Below are 18,745 nucleotides of genomic sequence, written 5' to 3'. Positions count from 1 at the left end.
GTGTTGTTGACCCCCAGCTGCATGAGCTTCGTGGTGCTGGCGTCTATGGGGATGCCGAGCACTTCACGGACCGCGATATTTTATTGCAGTACTGTCCCCATTATATTTCACATCCGGACCCAACCACTAGCTTGCGGTTATTGGGTCCAACAATCTTTTGCGTATGCACTGTAACACCTATGATGATTATAATAAAGAAAGAAGGTTCACTGTAATGGAAGGGGAATGATAAAAAACACATAAAAAAGGCACGGCACATGTTCCTGCTTGTGTAACGCCAGACAATGAATATTCTACTGAATTAAGAAAAAGAATCAGTGGGTCGCTTAGAGAACCGATAAACATGCAGTTCGATGAAATTTGAGAAATAATGATATTGAAGCTTCCAATACTTTAGAAGAAAAGAAAAAGAAAATTAAGACTGAATCATCGCGACGGAACATCACAATTCGCCGTAGGCGTCGAATACCCTAGCTATAACGAAATTATTTTTGAACAGCTCCGATAGTGTCCATGCAACAATGGTTGCTTGCGTACTGTCAAATGCGCATATGCTGCGGCATAAAGCTCAGGCACGGTGCGAAAACGTGCTCGGAGCGAAAGCGAAACATCGTGCGAGGACATGCATGCAGACGCGAAGTCGGTCACCGTGAACCCGCGCGATCGCTGCATTAACTGTTATGCTACATTTAGTTACACAAACAGCCATCCCACCATTAGAACATACTTCACATAGTTTTCTCGGCGATTGCTTACGTTTCACGCAAAACGGTTCGGGGGAATCGATCGCGGCGACCGCGTGCAGTGTCCCAGCTTACTGTACGTAGTAGGCAGATAGCGTCTGTAAACCATTCTGTGCTTTCTGTTTGTCCAACATTATTATTTTAAAGGTAAAATACTGCCATTTCTAGAGTACTTGCACAATTGTTCAGGAGGGCTGCCGCGTAGTATGTTTATTTAGCGCCGACGCATGTGAGGCGCTTCCAACAGATGGCGATTCCGTAATCGCTCCCAATACCGACATCGTGACCGCCCCGTCGCTGCAGTGCTGTTGTTAAAGCGGCGGGCCCCGTCACCGTAGTGTAGATGTTAATGTACCGGGCCCCGTCACCGTAGTGCAGATGTTAAAGTGCCGGGCCCCGTCACTGTAGTCACTACCTATATAATAACAGCCACCCTATAATAATAATGCTAGCGCCATCTCTAGGTCGCATACTTTAGTTTGCAACGCCACCGCTACATTTATTTCCGTTGCACTGTGCAAGGTACTGTTTCCCCTCTCTAAGGTTGGCGTTTCTGTGACGGAACATTCACGTCTGAAAACTTTTGCCATGCTCCTCTGCGCATGTTGCAAAGAGCAGAAGCTTTTCGAATATTAAGGGCACCGGCTGTACTTAGGCGTTCCTTATATTTTAGGCCGGCGCTGGGTGCGCGCATGTGGCAGCAGACGACCCCAAGTAGAGTCCGCTTATTTTACGCAGAGAAATACCTTTGGTCACGTGACTTTTGCAACCACGTGGCCTGAGGATTGGTTTCTCTTTACTGCGACGCTTCCATGAACAGCTGATCGGAAAGTCATGAGAAGTCTCAATCAATCCACCCAAGCGACCATCGCCGACATGCTTGTTCGCTGGAGAGGAGGCATGAGGAGGCCGTGCTCGCTGTTGTGATATGCGTTATGTTGCTCCGCCCATCTCGGTCATCGTAGAGTGTAACCTCGTGCTACGGTGCATATACGGGGTCCGACGTTTGTAACCGGTGATGCAAAGCAATACAAAATTCTGAATAGGGCCATGTTATAGACGACAGTTTAATATCTCGTGCGCCTGAACGTAATGCCATCCACTTTAGCGACGGCTGAGGTGCACCCGTGTGGATACCGAAAGCTCGTAACTGGAGATCGCTTCCTCTCTGCTATCGTAGTATCGGCGGCATGATAGTAGTGGGGTAGTGGTTTGGGACGCCGATAAACGGAGTGCGTACTACAGGGATAGGCGGTGTACGGTCACCTACGAGCAACGACGTGAGACTTTCCGTTGCTGGGTGCTCGACGCATTCTTCGACCGGTGACCACTACGACTGTGAAACGCCGAGATGCCGGACTCTTCGCTGGTAAGCGCGTTTGCTTTCAAACCGTTCTCTGCAGGAAGAAATGCTTCCAGCAATCGAACCTCGTATGATGTTGGTAGCGCACGCACTCAAGGCTCAGCACTGAACGCTTACTAGTAAAACATTTCAGGCGTTCCAACTAATGCATTTTCGAAAAAAAAAAAAATCCTGACGCCGTGGAAATTACTCCAACTGCTGCTTCCACCGCATGCCTGTATTTTTCTTCTTTAATAGAATGCGGGATAAAATTAGAAGAGCATTCATGTTTACAACGACCTTGAAAGCTGCTCCCGCTTGGCATATTTTGCACCAGAGCACGAGACAGCGTTAAACCGGGCGCTTAAAAAAAGACCGGCAGTTATTGCGTCAAAAATGATACAAAAACTGCTGCTGTAAGCTGGGATCGGACAGCAGTTTTGTTCCAGTGGTCAATTCTCACTCATATGTATTCTGGTCATAGTTGCTTTGTTTTTGTCAATGTTTGTCAAATGCAAAACAAAAATCTTAATCATGGTTGCTTTATTTTTGTCAAAATTTGTCTAATTTATAACAAATATCTAAGATTTTTGTAATGCGTACATTAGGCAAACTTTGGCACAAATAAAGATCAATACCACAGCAGCAGTTTTTGTATAATTTTTGACACTTCCACTGTTATTTCTGTTACATTACATGGTATTAGAGCTGTTTGTTGGGTTTTCTTTCTTTATTAAGATTAGTTTTTCTTGTATCTATAATGCTATTATGTCATCCACTGTTATGATGCCAACAATTGTACAATTACAGTTTGTAACCGGGGGTCCTGTTTTCAGTATTAATGAATGGGGACCCTCGTCTCTATGCTAGATTTATGTCTTGTGTATGAATATACTCAAACTTTATAAACTGCCTACGAAGGGAAATTCGAGGCAGTAATCCAGCTTCTAGTTATACGTCCGCACTTGTGTATATTAGTGCTCACAGACTACAAGTGCGAATGTATAACTGTAAGCTGGATTACTGTCTCGAATTTCCCTCCTTCGTAGGCAGTTTATAAAGCTTGAGTGTATATATATATATATATATATATATATATATATATATATATATATATGTGTGTGTGTGTGTGTGTGTGTGTGTGTGTGTGTGTGTGTGTGTGTGTGTGTGTGTGTGTGTGTGTGAGAGAGAGAGAGAGAGAGCATGTTATACTCAATGTAAAACCTTACTTCCTGCACTACAGCCAACCAATCTTACATTTAAACATCTCCTGTCTTGGTTTGAAGTAGGTATAGATCTATATGGGGTAGGAGAATCGAGAATGGCGAAAACAAAGCTGTGCAGTTTCATAGGTCTGTGCAGTTTGCTTTGCGCCTTATAAGCTGTCAATCAAACTTTGTGTGACCCCAGGCCTGGACAGAAATAGAGCAGCAGCTGTGAGGAACAAGAAGAGCTCTGTCACATGTGCTCCTGTAGTGCTGCCGGAATGTGAAACCACGGCCGCTCTATCAAAGTGTTAGTGTACTATGCATGCTTTGAATGAGTAGCTGTGTTTCTGCTTGATTGAGTGGCCATTGTTCGATGCCAAGCTGATGCCCCATCTGCACTTTGTGCATATGTGCAATCAGTTGTCGTTTTACGAAGTGCCTGCATGTTGCCTATAGGTACTTATGAGTGCTTTCTTCATTCATGTGATTGTGAATGTGGACATTTCAAAAGTAATGCAAGCATGTTTAAATGCCGACATTTCTTATCTCTATAGTTAAACAGTTACAGCAATAACTGTTAACATTGTATAAAAAATAGATAGCTTTTGCTAGCTAAATTCACTTACATTCATATATATATATATATATATATATATATATATATATATACACACACAGACTGGTTTTAGGACACCATAATTAATTATTTATTGTTCTCAGCTGCTCGAGACACTGAAACTCTGCAAATACAATGGTCCGTTTTGAGAATTCTTGCTGAAGAAAAGGACGCTTGGCCTTACTTTTCTTAACTAATAATCTACCTTTTTCTGCCATGAAAACGCAGAAATAGTAGTGCAAGAATGCTCTACCATTCTGAACTGATTTAGTATCCCTGTAATTCTTGCCTGGTAGGCCACTGTAGAGAAGGAGAAGGGTATCACATATGCACAAGGGTACTGTTGGTAGAAATTGGGCCTGAAAGATAGCACGGTTAATTGTACATTAACTGCTCCTGTGCACTACACAGAAGGAGAGCCTGCTGTATGCCTTCTGGAGGGTGTGCGGGCTTGTCAACTTCCACCGAGACATGCTCAACACCAAGTGCCAAAATACTGAACCAGCCGTCCTCATTCTCACCACAGCCTTGGTAACTTATGTGGGGCAGCATGCACTGCGCCGGCTCATTTATGGGGAAGGTGAGCTCTGCTTTATGCCACTTCTTGTATTAACTGAGTTTCAATGGCCACAATATTCATAACCCGCCACGGTGGGTATGGTGAACAGCCGCTCAGCATAAAACTGTGGGTTCATTGTGCAGATGTGGCAGTCACATTCTGATATAGGTGCAAGATGCCTGTGTACAGTGCTCTGAGTAGTGGCGTAGCCAGTGGTGGGTCACTGGGCACGTGCCACCCTCCCCCCAATTCTTGTGTTAGTATATTCAACCTTCCCAGCCCCCTTTCTCTTCATCCCCAGTCATGTGGGTGCCTCCCCCTCCAAAAAAAAAAAATTATGGCTGTGCCACTGGCTCTGAGTACACTTTAAGGAACCCCGAGTGGTATAAATTAATCAAGATCCCTCCACTACAGTGTCTCAATTAACCCTTGTTTTGCTCTGTAATGTTAAACCCTGTCAGCACATCAGAGTATTTGCACAAAAGGAGCCCCGTGGGGGGTCAAGTAGGACTACACTAGCATTTCGACAGTGATCCCATGCTCCAGTTCTGGTGTGTTCACCAGCTCATGTTGCCTCTATACTGGCTATAACTGCAATGTTGCCAAGAACCTCAAATGGAGCTGTTTGGGAACGTTTGACCAAAAGTGCAGGAATAGTAGACTCGCATTCATTAATCTCCACCCTTAGCTTTACCAGTGTATCCTTCCAGATCTGCTGTCTTTCATAATCTGTGAAGACCAGACACTATGAGACAAGTGTGTGCCTACTTCAGTGGGCTCAAAAGGATCATTGAACCCTTGTCTCCTCCTTTTACAAAGCACACATCCGAATAAGCATATTTCAGCGCAAGAATAAGCAACCAATATAGCTCACTTCACTCATGATGATAAGAGCAGTACGGATTTTTCGATGTCAGCATTTGGAGGAAGCTCCTCTCTGACATGGAAATTGAACTTTTGCTGTAGTCACTTTGATTCAAAGGGTTGTGTCGGTCGTGAATACACAGCAAATTTAAGGATTACTTGCATTCTAGACAATGTGTGAGGCTAATGGATGTTCAGAAGGTAAGGTGCAGGCCGTTATGACTCTGGTTAATTTGGTTTCCTACAAAATTATTCCAAAAAATTGTCCACACGGGTGACAGCAGTGTGTAGATTAGAAATAAAATGGGGGTAGCTGAAATTTTTGTTGAAATTAAGAAGCAGAAGTGAAGTTTGTCATATCATATAATGCGTAGAGCAGAACACACCACTATTAAAGCAACAGAATGGATGCAGAGTGAAGGGAAAGTCAGCTGAGGATGGCATAGGGTTTGGTAGTGCAATGAAATGAGTAAGTATGCAGGTATAGAATGGAGTCAGCTGACAAAGGACAGGGCTACAGTTGTTCCTGGTTATGTCGACCTCACAGGGGATCACAAATAGTTGGCCGTGGCAGCGGATGTGAAACATCATTTCAAGCGCAGGCGTCACATGGTAGTGGAACTTGGGAGTAGGTCACTCAAAAGCAGATTGTAAATAGTTAGATTTTAAATATTTCTTGAGTTAAATATTGCTGCTGGTCATGGCAACTGTGCAACACTACCATAATACCCCTTCCACCAACAGGCCTAAGTGCCATACTCTCTTTAAGTAAAACCCATCTATGTTGTTCGACATCACTCTTTTGTTATTGCGTTTGTTTGTATTTTCTTTCTTTTTTTTACATCAACCCACGAGTGACTGCTGGGAAACAGAATATAGAACGCCAATCAAGCGAAACAGCTTGGAAAAGCAAAGTTTTGGTTCACAGCCCGCTGTGCTTGTTTTTTGGCGACATCTTGCTGCAATTGTCGTAACTGACAGTACCGCTCGTCATGTTCAGTGGGCCATGCTATGCACTCTTCTGCAAATGCACACTGAATCGGGACACGGGAAGCAGGTGTTTGTCCACTGGCAACGGAGAGCATGTTGCGCCCTCCCAAATCAGTTTATGGTTTATAAGACACGTAAGAAAAGGGGTGCAAGGCGGGTGGTGCATTAATAATTGACCACATGAGGGTATTTATGGTAGGATACAATTAAGAAACGAGCAGTTGGCAACTAAGGCACACGGACCATGCGGGGTTGTGTTACTCCACCAGCCAATCACAGAAGCAAACAAAATCATCGTCATGTGACCTTTTCAAAATGGCGTCATACTTGATAGCTCCGGAGTGCCTGCTGTTCTTGAAGAGTCTGTTCATCAACGGAAGCTATGGGGTGGGAAGCAAACATGGAAACAGTGTATGGAGTCTGAGCATTTAACTCTTCAAAAGTCTGCGGCAAAGTTCATTTCATTGCCTAGTCCGTTTTGTTACTCATGAAACTTCACTGCCAACTGAAGTGAATCTTTTCAATCAATATTGTCAAGTTTGCACCTGAGTTTCTTTCCTTTCTTGTCCCATCCTCACGTAGTTCACCCAAAAGTTAATATGCACCAACAAGCCCAGCTAAAAACCGTTCTTGACAATAAATAGTTGCAGCGAAGCAAGACAGTATTTTCGACATCCTTGCAGTTCCTTACGTTCCACCCTAAAGCCAGGTCTCTACGTATTGATCATGCGTGCTGTATCAGTCGTTTGAAAATATTTTTTTACCAAGAAGTGCTGTTGATCAAGGAGTTAACCTAAATTCAGTTGTACCTGTGCGTTTATTGCATCGTAAGGTCCATACCATTAAAGTCAGTCTATATACGTTTCGTTGTAATTTTTCGTGGTTGAACAGGACCACTGAAGAACCGCTGTCGGCTTGCTGGCATGCTTTCTGAACTGGTCGCTTGCACTGCGGACGTCCTTTTGAGATAGTGCAATTGTCAAGCATTATCCAAAGGCACATAATTTTCAGCTCACTTCCATGATTTCTGGGTGCTGTGCAACAGTGAACGCTGTCATTGTGGGCTGACTTGGTTGCTGAGCCTGAGGATGGGTGCAATCGCAGCCGCGGCTGCCATGTTTCGACGGAGGTGAAATGCAAGGCGGCTGTATATTGTGCGACATCAGTGCACATTAAAGAACTCCAGATGGTAGAAGTTATTCCAGAGCCCTCCACTGAGCCGTCCCTCATTACCAATGTGTCGCTTTCGCCACTTATCCAATGTCACCAAGAAGTCACGAGCTGTGTTTGACGATGTTTGGGTGCTGTGCAATTATTTTGTGCCTAAATATACTGTCTTTGTACAGCCCTGAGAAGAACCATCCTAATACTTGCACAATCATCTTAACTGCGCAGGTCAAATGTGTGATACACTCTTGTTCTACAGAGCAAGCAATTGGTTTCGGTAACCATGAACATTAGATGGTGGAGAATTTGTTTCAATTTCAAATGTCTTGGGTGCATGTCTGATTCATGCACTAGCCAAACATTGCCTTATATTAAAGCTCACACATGAAGTTACTGATACTGGCAATGCAGCTAAGAAGCTGTGCACTGCTTGTCTCACAGCCCATGTGCAGCTTTTGGAGGTTAAACACCACATACCATACCATACATAACCCTAAGTGCACACGTTCATAGAAGCAACAGTGTCAAAGGTGTAGCATCCTTGATTAGTAAATGCCATGAACAAAGTATTGCAAACATAATTGTACTGTTGCACATCCAAAAATCAACCTGCATGTGGTGAGACATTTGCAAAGTTCTTGTGCCCAAGATGAGTGCTTGATTGAGCTCCATTGGGTATGCGGATGGTATATACAGGCAAAATTTAATTCATCAGATATTGTAACAAAAGCAATTTATGCCGAGTACCATTATATAGCAGTCCACAAGCCAATGTTGCTGGGTCAACTTTTCACCGTTGTTTGCGTTAACTTAGTGTTGTGGCAAGACATCTTTGAGACACAGACTAGTAGATGGACTACGTAATTATTTTTCCATTAAAACAACATGCAGTGTTGGCTAGACTAAACGGACCCACAACCCACTGGCTTCATTGTGACAAACGAGCATGCATTAGACTAGGGCAACATACACCTATGAACAGATGTACCATCGGCCACAAAATATTGTGGGGTGCGCGAGTGCGTGGCTCAACGACCCTCCTCCCTTGCTAGCGGGGAACCCCTGGTGTCGGTGGAACCATGGAGAGAGGCGTGTCCAGGTGTCCAGACGATATGCACCCTGTGTAACGCTGTGGGGTGTAATTATGTAAGGATGCGTTATGTGTAGGGTGTCACCCTTCCTTGTGCCAAAGTCCTGCAGGTGGTCTGAGAATCAGTGACCACTGTGATAGGTCCATCCGGCGCCGGCATGGTTGAAGTGTGTACGATGGCTAGGGCGATAGCAACCTCTTCCGCCGTGCCACTGTCCACAGTGTTAAGCGTGGCCGAAGCCCTCAAAATGTCTGCACTATCTAGTACGACAAGACATAGGGCACGTTTCTCTGGGTAGCGGGCCACATCGGTGTATAGGACTGGTGTGTTTGATGTGTCATCGCCAAAGAGTCAAGCCAGGGCTTGTGCTCTTGCCCTTCTTCGACCTTTATGACGGTCAGGGAGCACATTCCGGGGAATTGGGGCCACGTGAATTTTGTTGTGAATGCTAAGCGGAGGAAGTGTGCGGTTTTCCTGTTGCGGTTTTCTTGGTGTTTGGTATCCTAGCCGGGATAGAATGTGGCACCCTTGCATTGTTCGTTGCAGACGTTGCAATTGGCTGTTAAGATGACCTTCAACTAGTTCGCGGATGATGTTGTGCACCCCCAGTCGTAGTAGGAGCTGTGTAGACGCATGTTGAGGTAGTCCCAGTACTGCCTTTAGGGCCGTACGGAGGAGGGTGTCCATCTGGTGCATCTCAGTCTGAGTCAGATTATGATAGGGGAGGTGATAGGTTAATCGGCTAATTATGAGGGCTTGCACCATTCGGAGTACGTCTTTTTCTTTCAGTCCTTGTCGGCGGTTTGTAATGCACTTTATCATGTGCGTTACTTGGGTAAGTTGTTGGCGGAGCACGTGTAGGGTATGTGTGGCCTTCCCGTTGTGTTGTATGTGAAGGCCTAGTACACGTAGTCTGTCTACCCTTGGAATAACGTTGCCATTGAGATGCAATGTGATAGCTGGTGGAATATCGGCCTCGTTCCATTTCTTTAGTACAAGCAGGAGCTCCGACTTCTCAGCTGCGCATGTGGGTCCTCCTGCTGTTGCATACTCTTGAACTATATTTACGGCTTCCTGTAGCGCGTCTCGAATGGCGCCATCTGACCCTGTGGTCACCCAGATTGTAACATCATCGGCGTACAGGGCGTGCTGCACGTTCGAAAGTTTGTCAAGGAGCAGTAATAGCTTTGCCATCGCCACGTTGAACAGGGTGGGTGAGAGAACCGAACCCTGGGGAGTCCCTCTGCCGGAAAGTTTTATGATATCCGACCGAATATCACCTAGGCCGATGGTGGCTGTGCGGTCAGATAAAAAGGCTCGGACATAATCATAGATGCGTTTTCCACATCGGGAGAATGCAAGGTTGTTTAGAACGAGGTCATGTGAGATGTTATCGAAGGCTCCTTTGAGGTCCAACGCCAGAATGGCTCTTGTTTGAGCTTTACTTGGACTATCCACAACATCCTTCTTAAGTTGCAGGAGTATGTCCTGCACAGACAGACCTGGTCGATAGCCGAATAAGGTATTGAGAAAGAATTGGTTCGCTTCGAGGTGAGGCTGGAGGCAATTTAGAACTATGTGCTCGAAGAGTTTGCCAATACACGTAGTCAGGGAAATGGGTCTGAGATTTTGGAGGGACAGCAGTTTCCCGGGTTTCGGAATTAAGGTGATATCGGCGTGTCGCCATTCCTGTGGAAGCGTTCCATTTTTCCAGTTGTCGTTGTAGTATGCAGTGAGTTGCCGTAGGGCCTGGTCGTCGAGGTTGCGTAGCAGTGCATAGTGAATGCCGTCTGCTCTGGGCGCCGTGTTTCGTCTTATGCCGTGTAGGGCTGCCCTCACTTCTGTCTCTGTAATATCGCCGTCCAATTGGGTTTCTTCCTCGTGTGGATAGTCTTTGTACTCCGGTCGGTGGCCTGTAGCAATGTATCTCTGTTGCTGTGTTTGGAGGAGCGCGTCATCATCCATTTGTTCTTTGTGGATGATAGTGCGGACTGTGTTCGTTGTGTGCGTTGGGTTGAGTAGTGCTCCGAGGAGGGATCACGTTTTTGGAACTACTTAGTGTGCCATTAAGGCGGTCGCAGAATTTGTGCCAATTGCTATTAGTGAGGCTGGGGGCGTATTCTTCAGCTTCTGCTGGGATCCGGGCAATTCTTTGTTTCAGCCTACGGTTGTGCCTCTGCCTCTTCCATCGTTTGGTCAGGCCTCTTCGAGCATCCCAGAGATGGAGCAGATGTCTGTCCACATTCGGTGTCTCCGTTGTTGCAGTAAGTTGCTTAGTGGCTGCTTTAAAATCTGCTTGTAGCTGTTGTGTCCACTCGTGTAGAGATGGCGGGTCGTGTTGTTGAGATTTGGTTCCGTTGCGCCGGAAAGTGTCCCAATTCATTATATTAAATGGACGTTCTGGGGTGCGTATGGCCACCTGTTGGACTTCTGTGGCTAGAATGCTGTGGTCACTGCCCAGATTCTCCATTAGGTTGTTCCAAGAGCATTGAGTCAACCCCTTGACCATTGTTAGGTCAGGGCAGGTATCCTGCTTACGCTGTTGCCCGTTCTGGTTGGTGTGTCAGGTTCTGTCAGCAGAGTGAATTGATGAAGGTTCATGGCGTGGTCTAGACAGCGGCCTTTTGGAGTTTCTGTTTGGTACTCCCAGGCTGGGTGGGACGCATTGGAATCTCCCAGAATAATAAATTTTTTGGCTTGTTTACTGGCGGCCGAAAAAAAGTTGTCCGAAGTCGTCTCATCGCGATTTGGGTGCACTGTAGATATTAAGTAAAAACAAGCTGGTTTCATATTGATTCCTAGGTACAATTTCTAAGAGCACATGTGGATTATGGGAGCTGTCGAGCGTGTGCTAGATCACTGTGATTTGTTTGGACACAGGGGTGGCAGCTAGTGGTTGTTTGGTGGTGTCATGCTTGTCGGTGTATGCATTGTATCCAGTGAGTGTGGGAGTGCAATGTACGTTTTGAAGTGCTATAACGTCTGGTGGGTGAGGACGTGTGGCTAGGAACTGTGTGAGGGAACCCCTCTTCCTTCGGTACCCTCTACAATTCCATTGCCACACCCGGAAGGTGGTGGTAGTACGCATCTTAGGTTTACTGGCCATGATTGGTTGATACCGCCTAGCTGGTGAGGGCAGGTGGGGTTGTACGAGCCGGACGGGTATAAGGGTGTGACCTTCTTGGTTCTCGAGTGGCGTTAGTGTCACGTGGAAGTGAGTCGTTTTAATGGCTGAAAGTTGAGCTAAAAGTTGCGCTGATGAATTGTTTCATGTCAGTCATGGCTTGTTGTATGACCTGTTGTAGCATGTGCTTGACATCAGCCATGATCTCTTCCTTCATTTTTTGCATCTTCGCTCTCAAAACAGTTGCCATTTCCTCTATCATTTTGCACACTTCTTGTTTGGTGCAGGAATTGTGAGGGAGTTTCTCAGGTGTGAGTGTGTATGTCTGGGTGAGTGAAAGCGTCGCTGTGGGAGACAGTTTGTTTTGTTTGTTTGTTTGCTGTGCGGACAGAGGTGAAGGAAAGGAGGAGGAAAGAGGGGGAAACTGCGCTGACCAACTCGCCACTGCCACCTTCCTGGTGTGATGGTCGGGCGTTTTCGTCCACGCGGCCTGAGGTTCCTTCGGTAGCTGTTTCTGCTGCGTCAGGCTGCGGCTCCCAGATTGGCTTTGACCATGTGGTTGCTTCTGGTCCTTGGACGGCCTGCGGACCCTGGACCTACTGCGACTTTGGGACTGGCTGTGTTCCCGGGATCTGTAGCGAGGACGACCACGTGTTGCATCAGTAGTCGCAGGTGCCCCATCGTTGAATGTCGTTACCTTGCTGAACTTCTTGTTGTGCTGGAGTTGTTGCTCCGCCATTTTCTGCTGCTCTCGGAACACGTGGCTCTTGTTAAAGGGTTTGCGTTGCCTTACTGGACATCGAGAGTCAGTGGCGGGGTGCTCACCACCACAATGAAAACATTTCAGCGTGCAGTCATGTCCTTCAGAGGGGTTGGAAGTTCTGCACGCAGCACACCGGGGTTTATCTGGGGTTGGGCAAACATAAATCCGCTCGATGACCCGTGGAGAGGCACACGCTGCACAGCTGCTGTCGGGGTTTATGAATGTAGCACCGGTATTCAGCTCCATAATAGTAGATGTACCGGGGAACCCGAATGCCAGAGAATGTAATGATGGCCGTGGCTGAATTTCCCATCATTCTTGCATGCAGGACCTGAGCCATCAGTGATCGGATATTTGTCATCAGCGTTGTCGGCGTTGTGTTCTTTTCTGTGCCGGAAATGACTCCTTTGCAGGAAGCATCCGGAGCAGCCACATAGGCCTGAACCTCTTGCTGCTTGTTTTCCAGGCATATAGACTTGATCAGCTGCAGTCTTGCCGCTAGTTCTTCATCTGGTGTGCTGACCACTGTGACGTTCTGCTCTCGGCGTATGCGGATGATTAGCTGGTGGAGTGTGCTCTCGTTTAATTGAGCCGCTGTGCTTATAGCTCTGGCTATTGAGTGCTGCGGCCACTAACCGAGATTCAGTCCATCTCTCTGTCGGAAGACCACTTTCAAGTCGTCGATCGGTATCGGGGGCAGCTGCGAGCTCTTATTGCGCAGTGTCAGATGTAGGTGGTCTTGCTGTGCGAGTTCGGTGTTGAGTGGCAAGCTCGACGTAGCTCGGAACTGTTTCTTGCGCTTTCGGGCCACGAGAAACCAAGTACCATCTTCGTTGTCTTGAGTTGGTTCTTGATCCATAGCGGCGGCTGGTGTGGTTTCGTCCAATTCTGTGGGGGGTCTCGGGCAGCCATCGTCACGGTAGCAGTGCAGTGGGCATGGGAGGCACGAGATGCTGTCACGCCGTAATCGCAGCGCCTACGTTAGGCCTATAGCGCTGCAGCCTGCTCACCTCGAAATGTTCAAGGGCCGAGGTCTCACCGGATCTGGGAGATCTTGGTCTCAAAAGATTTCACCCGTTAAGATCCATCGACTGGTGGTGGTAAGCACGTTGTAGAAACAAAAGATCAGCTGTGAGGTGTTCCAAGAGCCGGAGCCCATTCGGAGTTCGTCCTTCACACGCGATCTTCTTCTTGTTCTTCTCACTTACAGAAACATTCGCAGCACCCATACAGCACCGACTACCTTCTTTGATCCGAATTCACGCTCTTTAATGCCCCCCCCCCCCCCGTCAGCAAGGAACAAGAGGCAAAATTCGGCGTCGCTAAGTCTCGGGCCAAGCTGAGGTCAAAGTATTAGGTATGTTTTGTCGTAATTATTGAGATTGCCTGCAATTGTTTTCACGCTGCTAGGACTACAGACACGGCACCGAGCTGTAAAATTGGTTTGATTTCTAGTTAGCAGATAGTGGCACACCATTAGCACTGGTGATGTGTTGACAACGCGGAATGCTATAAAAGCCTAATTCACTTCATTATTAATTTACTACCCCACTTGAGCCGTGGTACACGATGACGGTAGCGAGCAAACACCAAGTGGATGCCGAGTAGATGCTGTGCCGCAGGTGAAAATTTCAGTGTTCACCTTTACTACTTGCTAAGGTAACTGCAGGGAAAGTGTACAGGTGAAGCGAAGCCCTGCTGTTGCATGCATGTAAACGAAGCTTAAAGTTAAGGCATCAAAACATTTTTTGCATCAATCCACCGACCATGGAAAATGTGCCAACAGGATGCCAAACAGATGCTGAGCAGACGGCGCGGCACTGATGAGCACATCTCAAGGGGCTTTCGGCCTTTCTGTTCGTTAAGAATGCGTGTAGCTTCCAAAGTGCTGCAAGGAACTATTGAAATAGAGTATAGAAGTGCACCCGCGAACTCTGCTCGTGGCCTCTGAGATGCGTAGTATGCCGGTGAGGTGAGATCATCCAGTCATCTTGAGTGGAAGAACGGCATGTGTGATAACCACGGCTTTCTTTAGTTTCTAAAAATGGCATATGGAATAGAAAACTATTTTTTGCTGGCCAACATTCATGACCCAGTAGCGGACATGCTAAATTGGATGATATCGGTCGTCCGTAATCTTTTGAATTGCTGCTGGTGAACTTTATTTTTAACGATTTTCGGGAGCACAAGATTTAGATGTGTGCCTTGCACTGACCGGCTTTCATTTTGCCCTTGCAACTTGTTCGATAAAATTATTAAAAGCATATTGGCAAATTTTATTGCCGACCTTGACTCAATTTATGGCGTCCATAACTGTATAAATTTTCCCTGCGCTAATGTGCACTCTTTATGTTTCTGTATTTAATAATTGGAGATAGTCAGTCTGTGTAGACACTGAGTGTAAAGGTTACTAGTGCAGCACTGATGAATAACTTTGCTTTTGTATTCTCGTAGCGTGTAGAGGTTCAGAAACAAATGCGCTGTGTGCTTGGCACGTTTTTGGGTTCATTCGTTAATGGTTTTAATGTCCCATGCAAAGCAACACGTGCGGCAACAAGAGACGCCGATATAGTGGAGGGCTTTGGATTATTGTTGGCTACTTGGGGCTTCTTTAATGCGAACCCTACGCCAAATATATATAGATGAATGTTTTTAGAGCGCAGCTCTTAAGCGCCCGTTCCTGCGACGAGTGTCGGCGTCGGCAGCGTAACCAAGCCAACGATCACAGCGAAAGCTGAGAGCAAACAAGGAGCACAGCAGAGGATGAAAGACTCAAGAACTAAAGTGGAGGAGGAAGGTGCAGCAGAACCACGAGGCGGAAAGCGGAGGAGGGTATGGCAAAAGCGTGAGAAGAAAAGCGTAGTGCGGCGACGATGGCTACGAGATGGCACCAGTGTAACACGGGCCATCTAGGTAGTCTGTCGGCGGCTGTTGTGAATCGCGCCCATGCGTCACCCATGTACTGGCTCTCGTGATCTTGAGATTAGCGAGGCAGTTGCTTCGCACTTCGCTCCACTTGCAACAGATTGTCCATGCCAGCCAATATATGGCAGAATGAAAACACGCATAGAACTGCGCTCAAATTTCGCATTATGGGAGTATCGTTATTGTCGGTGAATTTTTTTGCATTTCGCTCCCATCGTAATGCAGCCGCTGTGGCCGAAAGTCAAACCAGCAGCCTCGTGCTTGGCAGCAGAAGGCCTTATATCCAACGACCGGGTTTCCTGTGAATACCTTGTGCCTTGAAACGGGTGTTATTCATGCATGTGTGTTGTACTGTTCTGGCGTGCTATAGTTTTGCGATTCACCTGGAATGCGTGATATGACGAAAGCAGCACCGTGGAATGGCCATTAATCAGCAAAGCTTGTTCTTTGGCTTACAACTATAGTACAGGGCACACCTTTAACATGCTTTGTTTTTGTGCTTGACCGCTGTATTCTTCATTTGTTTCTTAGTGCCACTAGCCTATCTCCCTCTGTCGTTTTGTTGAGCGTCATTATTTTCGTATTCGATTACGTCGGGTATAGATTTGGCGAGGGCGATACTCCTTTTTATTGGATTCACTCGTTCATTAGGAGTCCAGCACTACTTCATTGTACCTACTTTTCTGAGCGAAACGTTTGAGTGAAATGTTTGTTTTGTCTATGTGATTCTAACCTTATTTTTGTCTTGCTTGAGCGCTCATTAATATTTTTTTGTAATCATGAACATACTATCGGATATAAACGTAATAAGCACATAGCAGCATTAAGTTAAATAGGATCACAGTAGCTTGCAAGTGGTCATGAAATTTCCGTTTCGTGCTTGTCATCTCGTTATAGTGACCTGGTGTGCACCATGCAGGCAGACGCTGCATGTGCAGCGTCTGCCTGCACATGCCTTGACAGTGTTTATACGGCACCTTGTATAAGCTGGCACATTCAGGTTTCCCCATGGAGATCCACCATGACGTTTGGAGAGTCTCAACTCGACGTAATCTTGGCAGGATTTGCACTCTGAGCGGCGGGTCTCTCTGCATCTATGCAGGCTTCGTGCCCAATGTGCGGCGTGGGCTGCTGGCCACCCTGCGGAACCTGCCCATCGTTCGTGACTATGTTCAGGAGAAGATGGGCAAGATTGCGGTCGACGTGGAGCAGTCTCTGAATAAGTGCTACGCCGACTGCCAGTTCATCCTCGAGCTGCCCGAGAAAGGATGGACGCCGGTGAGCGGTACACCAAGGGTGGCACGCAGCTCTTTCAATATCTAGACTAGGGGATGCAAGGGATTTGCGTTGGCCGAGCAATACCCAAGCAGATTTTGGGTTCTTTGGCAAGCCAAGCACTTGTGTCCACCTAAAGCTGCCTATTTGCTCACACAGCTCACAAATGTCTACCTATTGCAATTGCTCGAGCAGTCTGCTAAATATAACGGGCAGCAGTAGTACAGTACCAAGCTGCAGTAGCCTGTAAATTTACAGGACTTGCATGCTGCTCTTGCTCCGTAGTCGTATCATAGCTATATACAGATAAATTTTACTCTGAAATCGCAAGAAAGCTGCGTATATGCAGGAGCTCACGGTACAAGGTGTGCTTTTTATACGAGGGTCGCATATTGAAGCAGCGATCAATTGTATTTTGTATAGAAATCTGAAAGCCCACAAGGATGGGTGATTTAGTGGTATGGGCAATCGTGGATGGCTGATACATTGCATAATCTAGCCACCAGGGCACTAGCAACATGGCAGCACACAGTGGCTTGTCTCGTCAATGTGGGGTGAAAGAATACCTGGTGAATGAGTCAATTTTAGTCACACAAATTCGTAAGAGGCTTCCACCCATATATGGCAGCGCGTGAATTAGCTCGAGCATTGTGCAAAGATCTGCCAGGCATTTCAAAGATGGCCAGACGAGCATTGAAGATAGCCTCGGCGGGGTCACCTTTGAACAGTCGCAGTTGATGCCGACAAGGAGACCGTCGATGCACTCACCAAATGATACAAGTGAGTAACAATAGATGAAATAGCAAGAATGCTTGAAATGGGGTACAATGCAGTTCAGGAGATGACAGTGAAAGCTATGATGTTACCAAAAAATGAATGCTGGCCGATACATTGAAAGGCTACAGAAGCTCTTCATTGCACGATAAGGGGCCTGCAAGAAAAGCCATCTTGCAGCAACACAATGAGCACCCTCACACTTCTCGCTTCCCTGCAGGGGCGTCTGCGTCAGCAGGCGTTTGGTGTGTTGCGACACCAGGTACCCGAGCACACGAGGGTTGGACCCTCTCGCGTGTAGCCATGCGCGGCTTAGCCGTGTCCGGAGGAAAGGGGATCCTGGGGGTTGAGCCAATGCCGGGTGTTTGGACCTTTATGGCCCCTCGGCGGCGGCAACACACCTCTTTGGCCTCGGCTTCATGTAGACAGCACCCCCGGACTGACCCACCCGGGGGAAATTGGTAGTTGCCTTTTCCTGTTTCTCGCTCTCCCTCCAACCTTCGTCTTTCTCTCACTTTCCATCTTTTCTGTCTTCTCCTAGCTTCCGCTCACTTTTAATTTTCCAGGCAGCAAGGGTTAACCTTGTGTGAATAACCAACCTAGGTTATCTCATATTTGGTTATAGTGATAACGCACAGCTGGCATTTGCAGGACCTGTTCTCACAGTCCCTGTAGCGTCCCCTTGTAGGACTCCATGGTGGGTGGCTGGCGTTATTGCCGAAAATTCAATCCCTTTATGGCAACCTCTTTCCCTCCGCTTCCTGATCGCCCTCACAAAAGAGGGCGCACCGATGAAGTTTTCCAGTTCCTTGGACGTCAAAAGACCAAACTTCCCACGTTACCATGTGATCCACTAAGAAAAATCCAATAAACAAGTACGAAACATTTCCCCTTTTCTAGTTTCCAAGTCCTTAACTGATGTCCTTGGTCCAGGCTACAAGGTATCAAGGCTGGCAAGTGGTGATCTCCTGTTAGAGCTCCATGTTCAGAAACAGTACGAAAAGTTGCCCAGTCTAGTATCATTTGGAGATGTTCCACTAACAGTAACTCCACACCGCACTCTCAACACCACCCACGGTGTTGTCTCGGATGACGATCTGCTCCAGCTGACAGAGGCTGAACTCCTGGAGGGCTTCAGTGATCAAAATGTTGTCAATGTGAGAAGAATTAAGATGAGAAGAGATGGAGAAGAAATTCAAACAAAGCACCTAATACTCACATATGGTTCAAGTATTCTTCCCGAGTCTGTAGAGGCGGCGTACATCAAGCTCCGTGTCAGACCATATGTGCTGAATCCCCTAAGA

General features: G+C 46.8%; 1 protein-coding gene across 1 annotated transcript in view; it reads left to right on the top strand.

Moving 5' to 3' along the window:
• The first annotated feature begins 1,524 nt into the window (after positions 1 to 1,524).
• The window catches only part of Sply (Sphingosine-1-phosphate lyase), a 107,397-nt gene continuing 90,176 nt past the window's right edge, over positions 1,525 to 18,745 (top strand). The window contains exons 1-3 of the mRNA XM_070529496.1: positions 1,525 to 2,112; positions 4,321 to 4,489; positions 16,495 to 16,670. Of these exons, the coding sequence (XP_070385597.1) occupies positions 2,095 to 2,112; positions 4,321 to 4,489; positions 16,495 to 16,670 (363 nt within the window). The 5' untranslated portion in view covers positions 1,525 to 2,094. The remainder of the gene's footprint in view (positions 2,113 to 4,320; positions 4,490 to 16,494; positions 16,671 to 18,745) is intronic.

The sequence above is a fragment of the Dermacentor albipictus genome, unplaced genomic scaffold, assembly GCF_038994185.2.
Source record: "Dermacentor albipictus isolate Rhodes 1998 colony unplaced genomic scaffold, USDA_Dalb.pri_finalv2 scaffold_22, whole genome shotgun sequence".
Lineage (NCBI taxonomy): Eukaryota > Metazoa > Arthropoda > Arachnida > Ixodida > Ixodidae > Dermacentor > Dermacentor albipictus.
The sequence above is the reverse complement of the archived record's forward strand: the minus strand, read 5'-3'. Positions and strand labels throughout refer to the sequence as shown.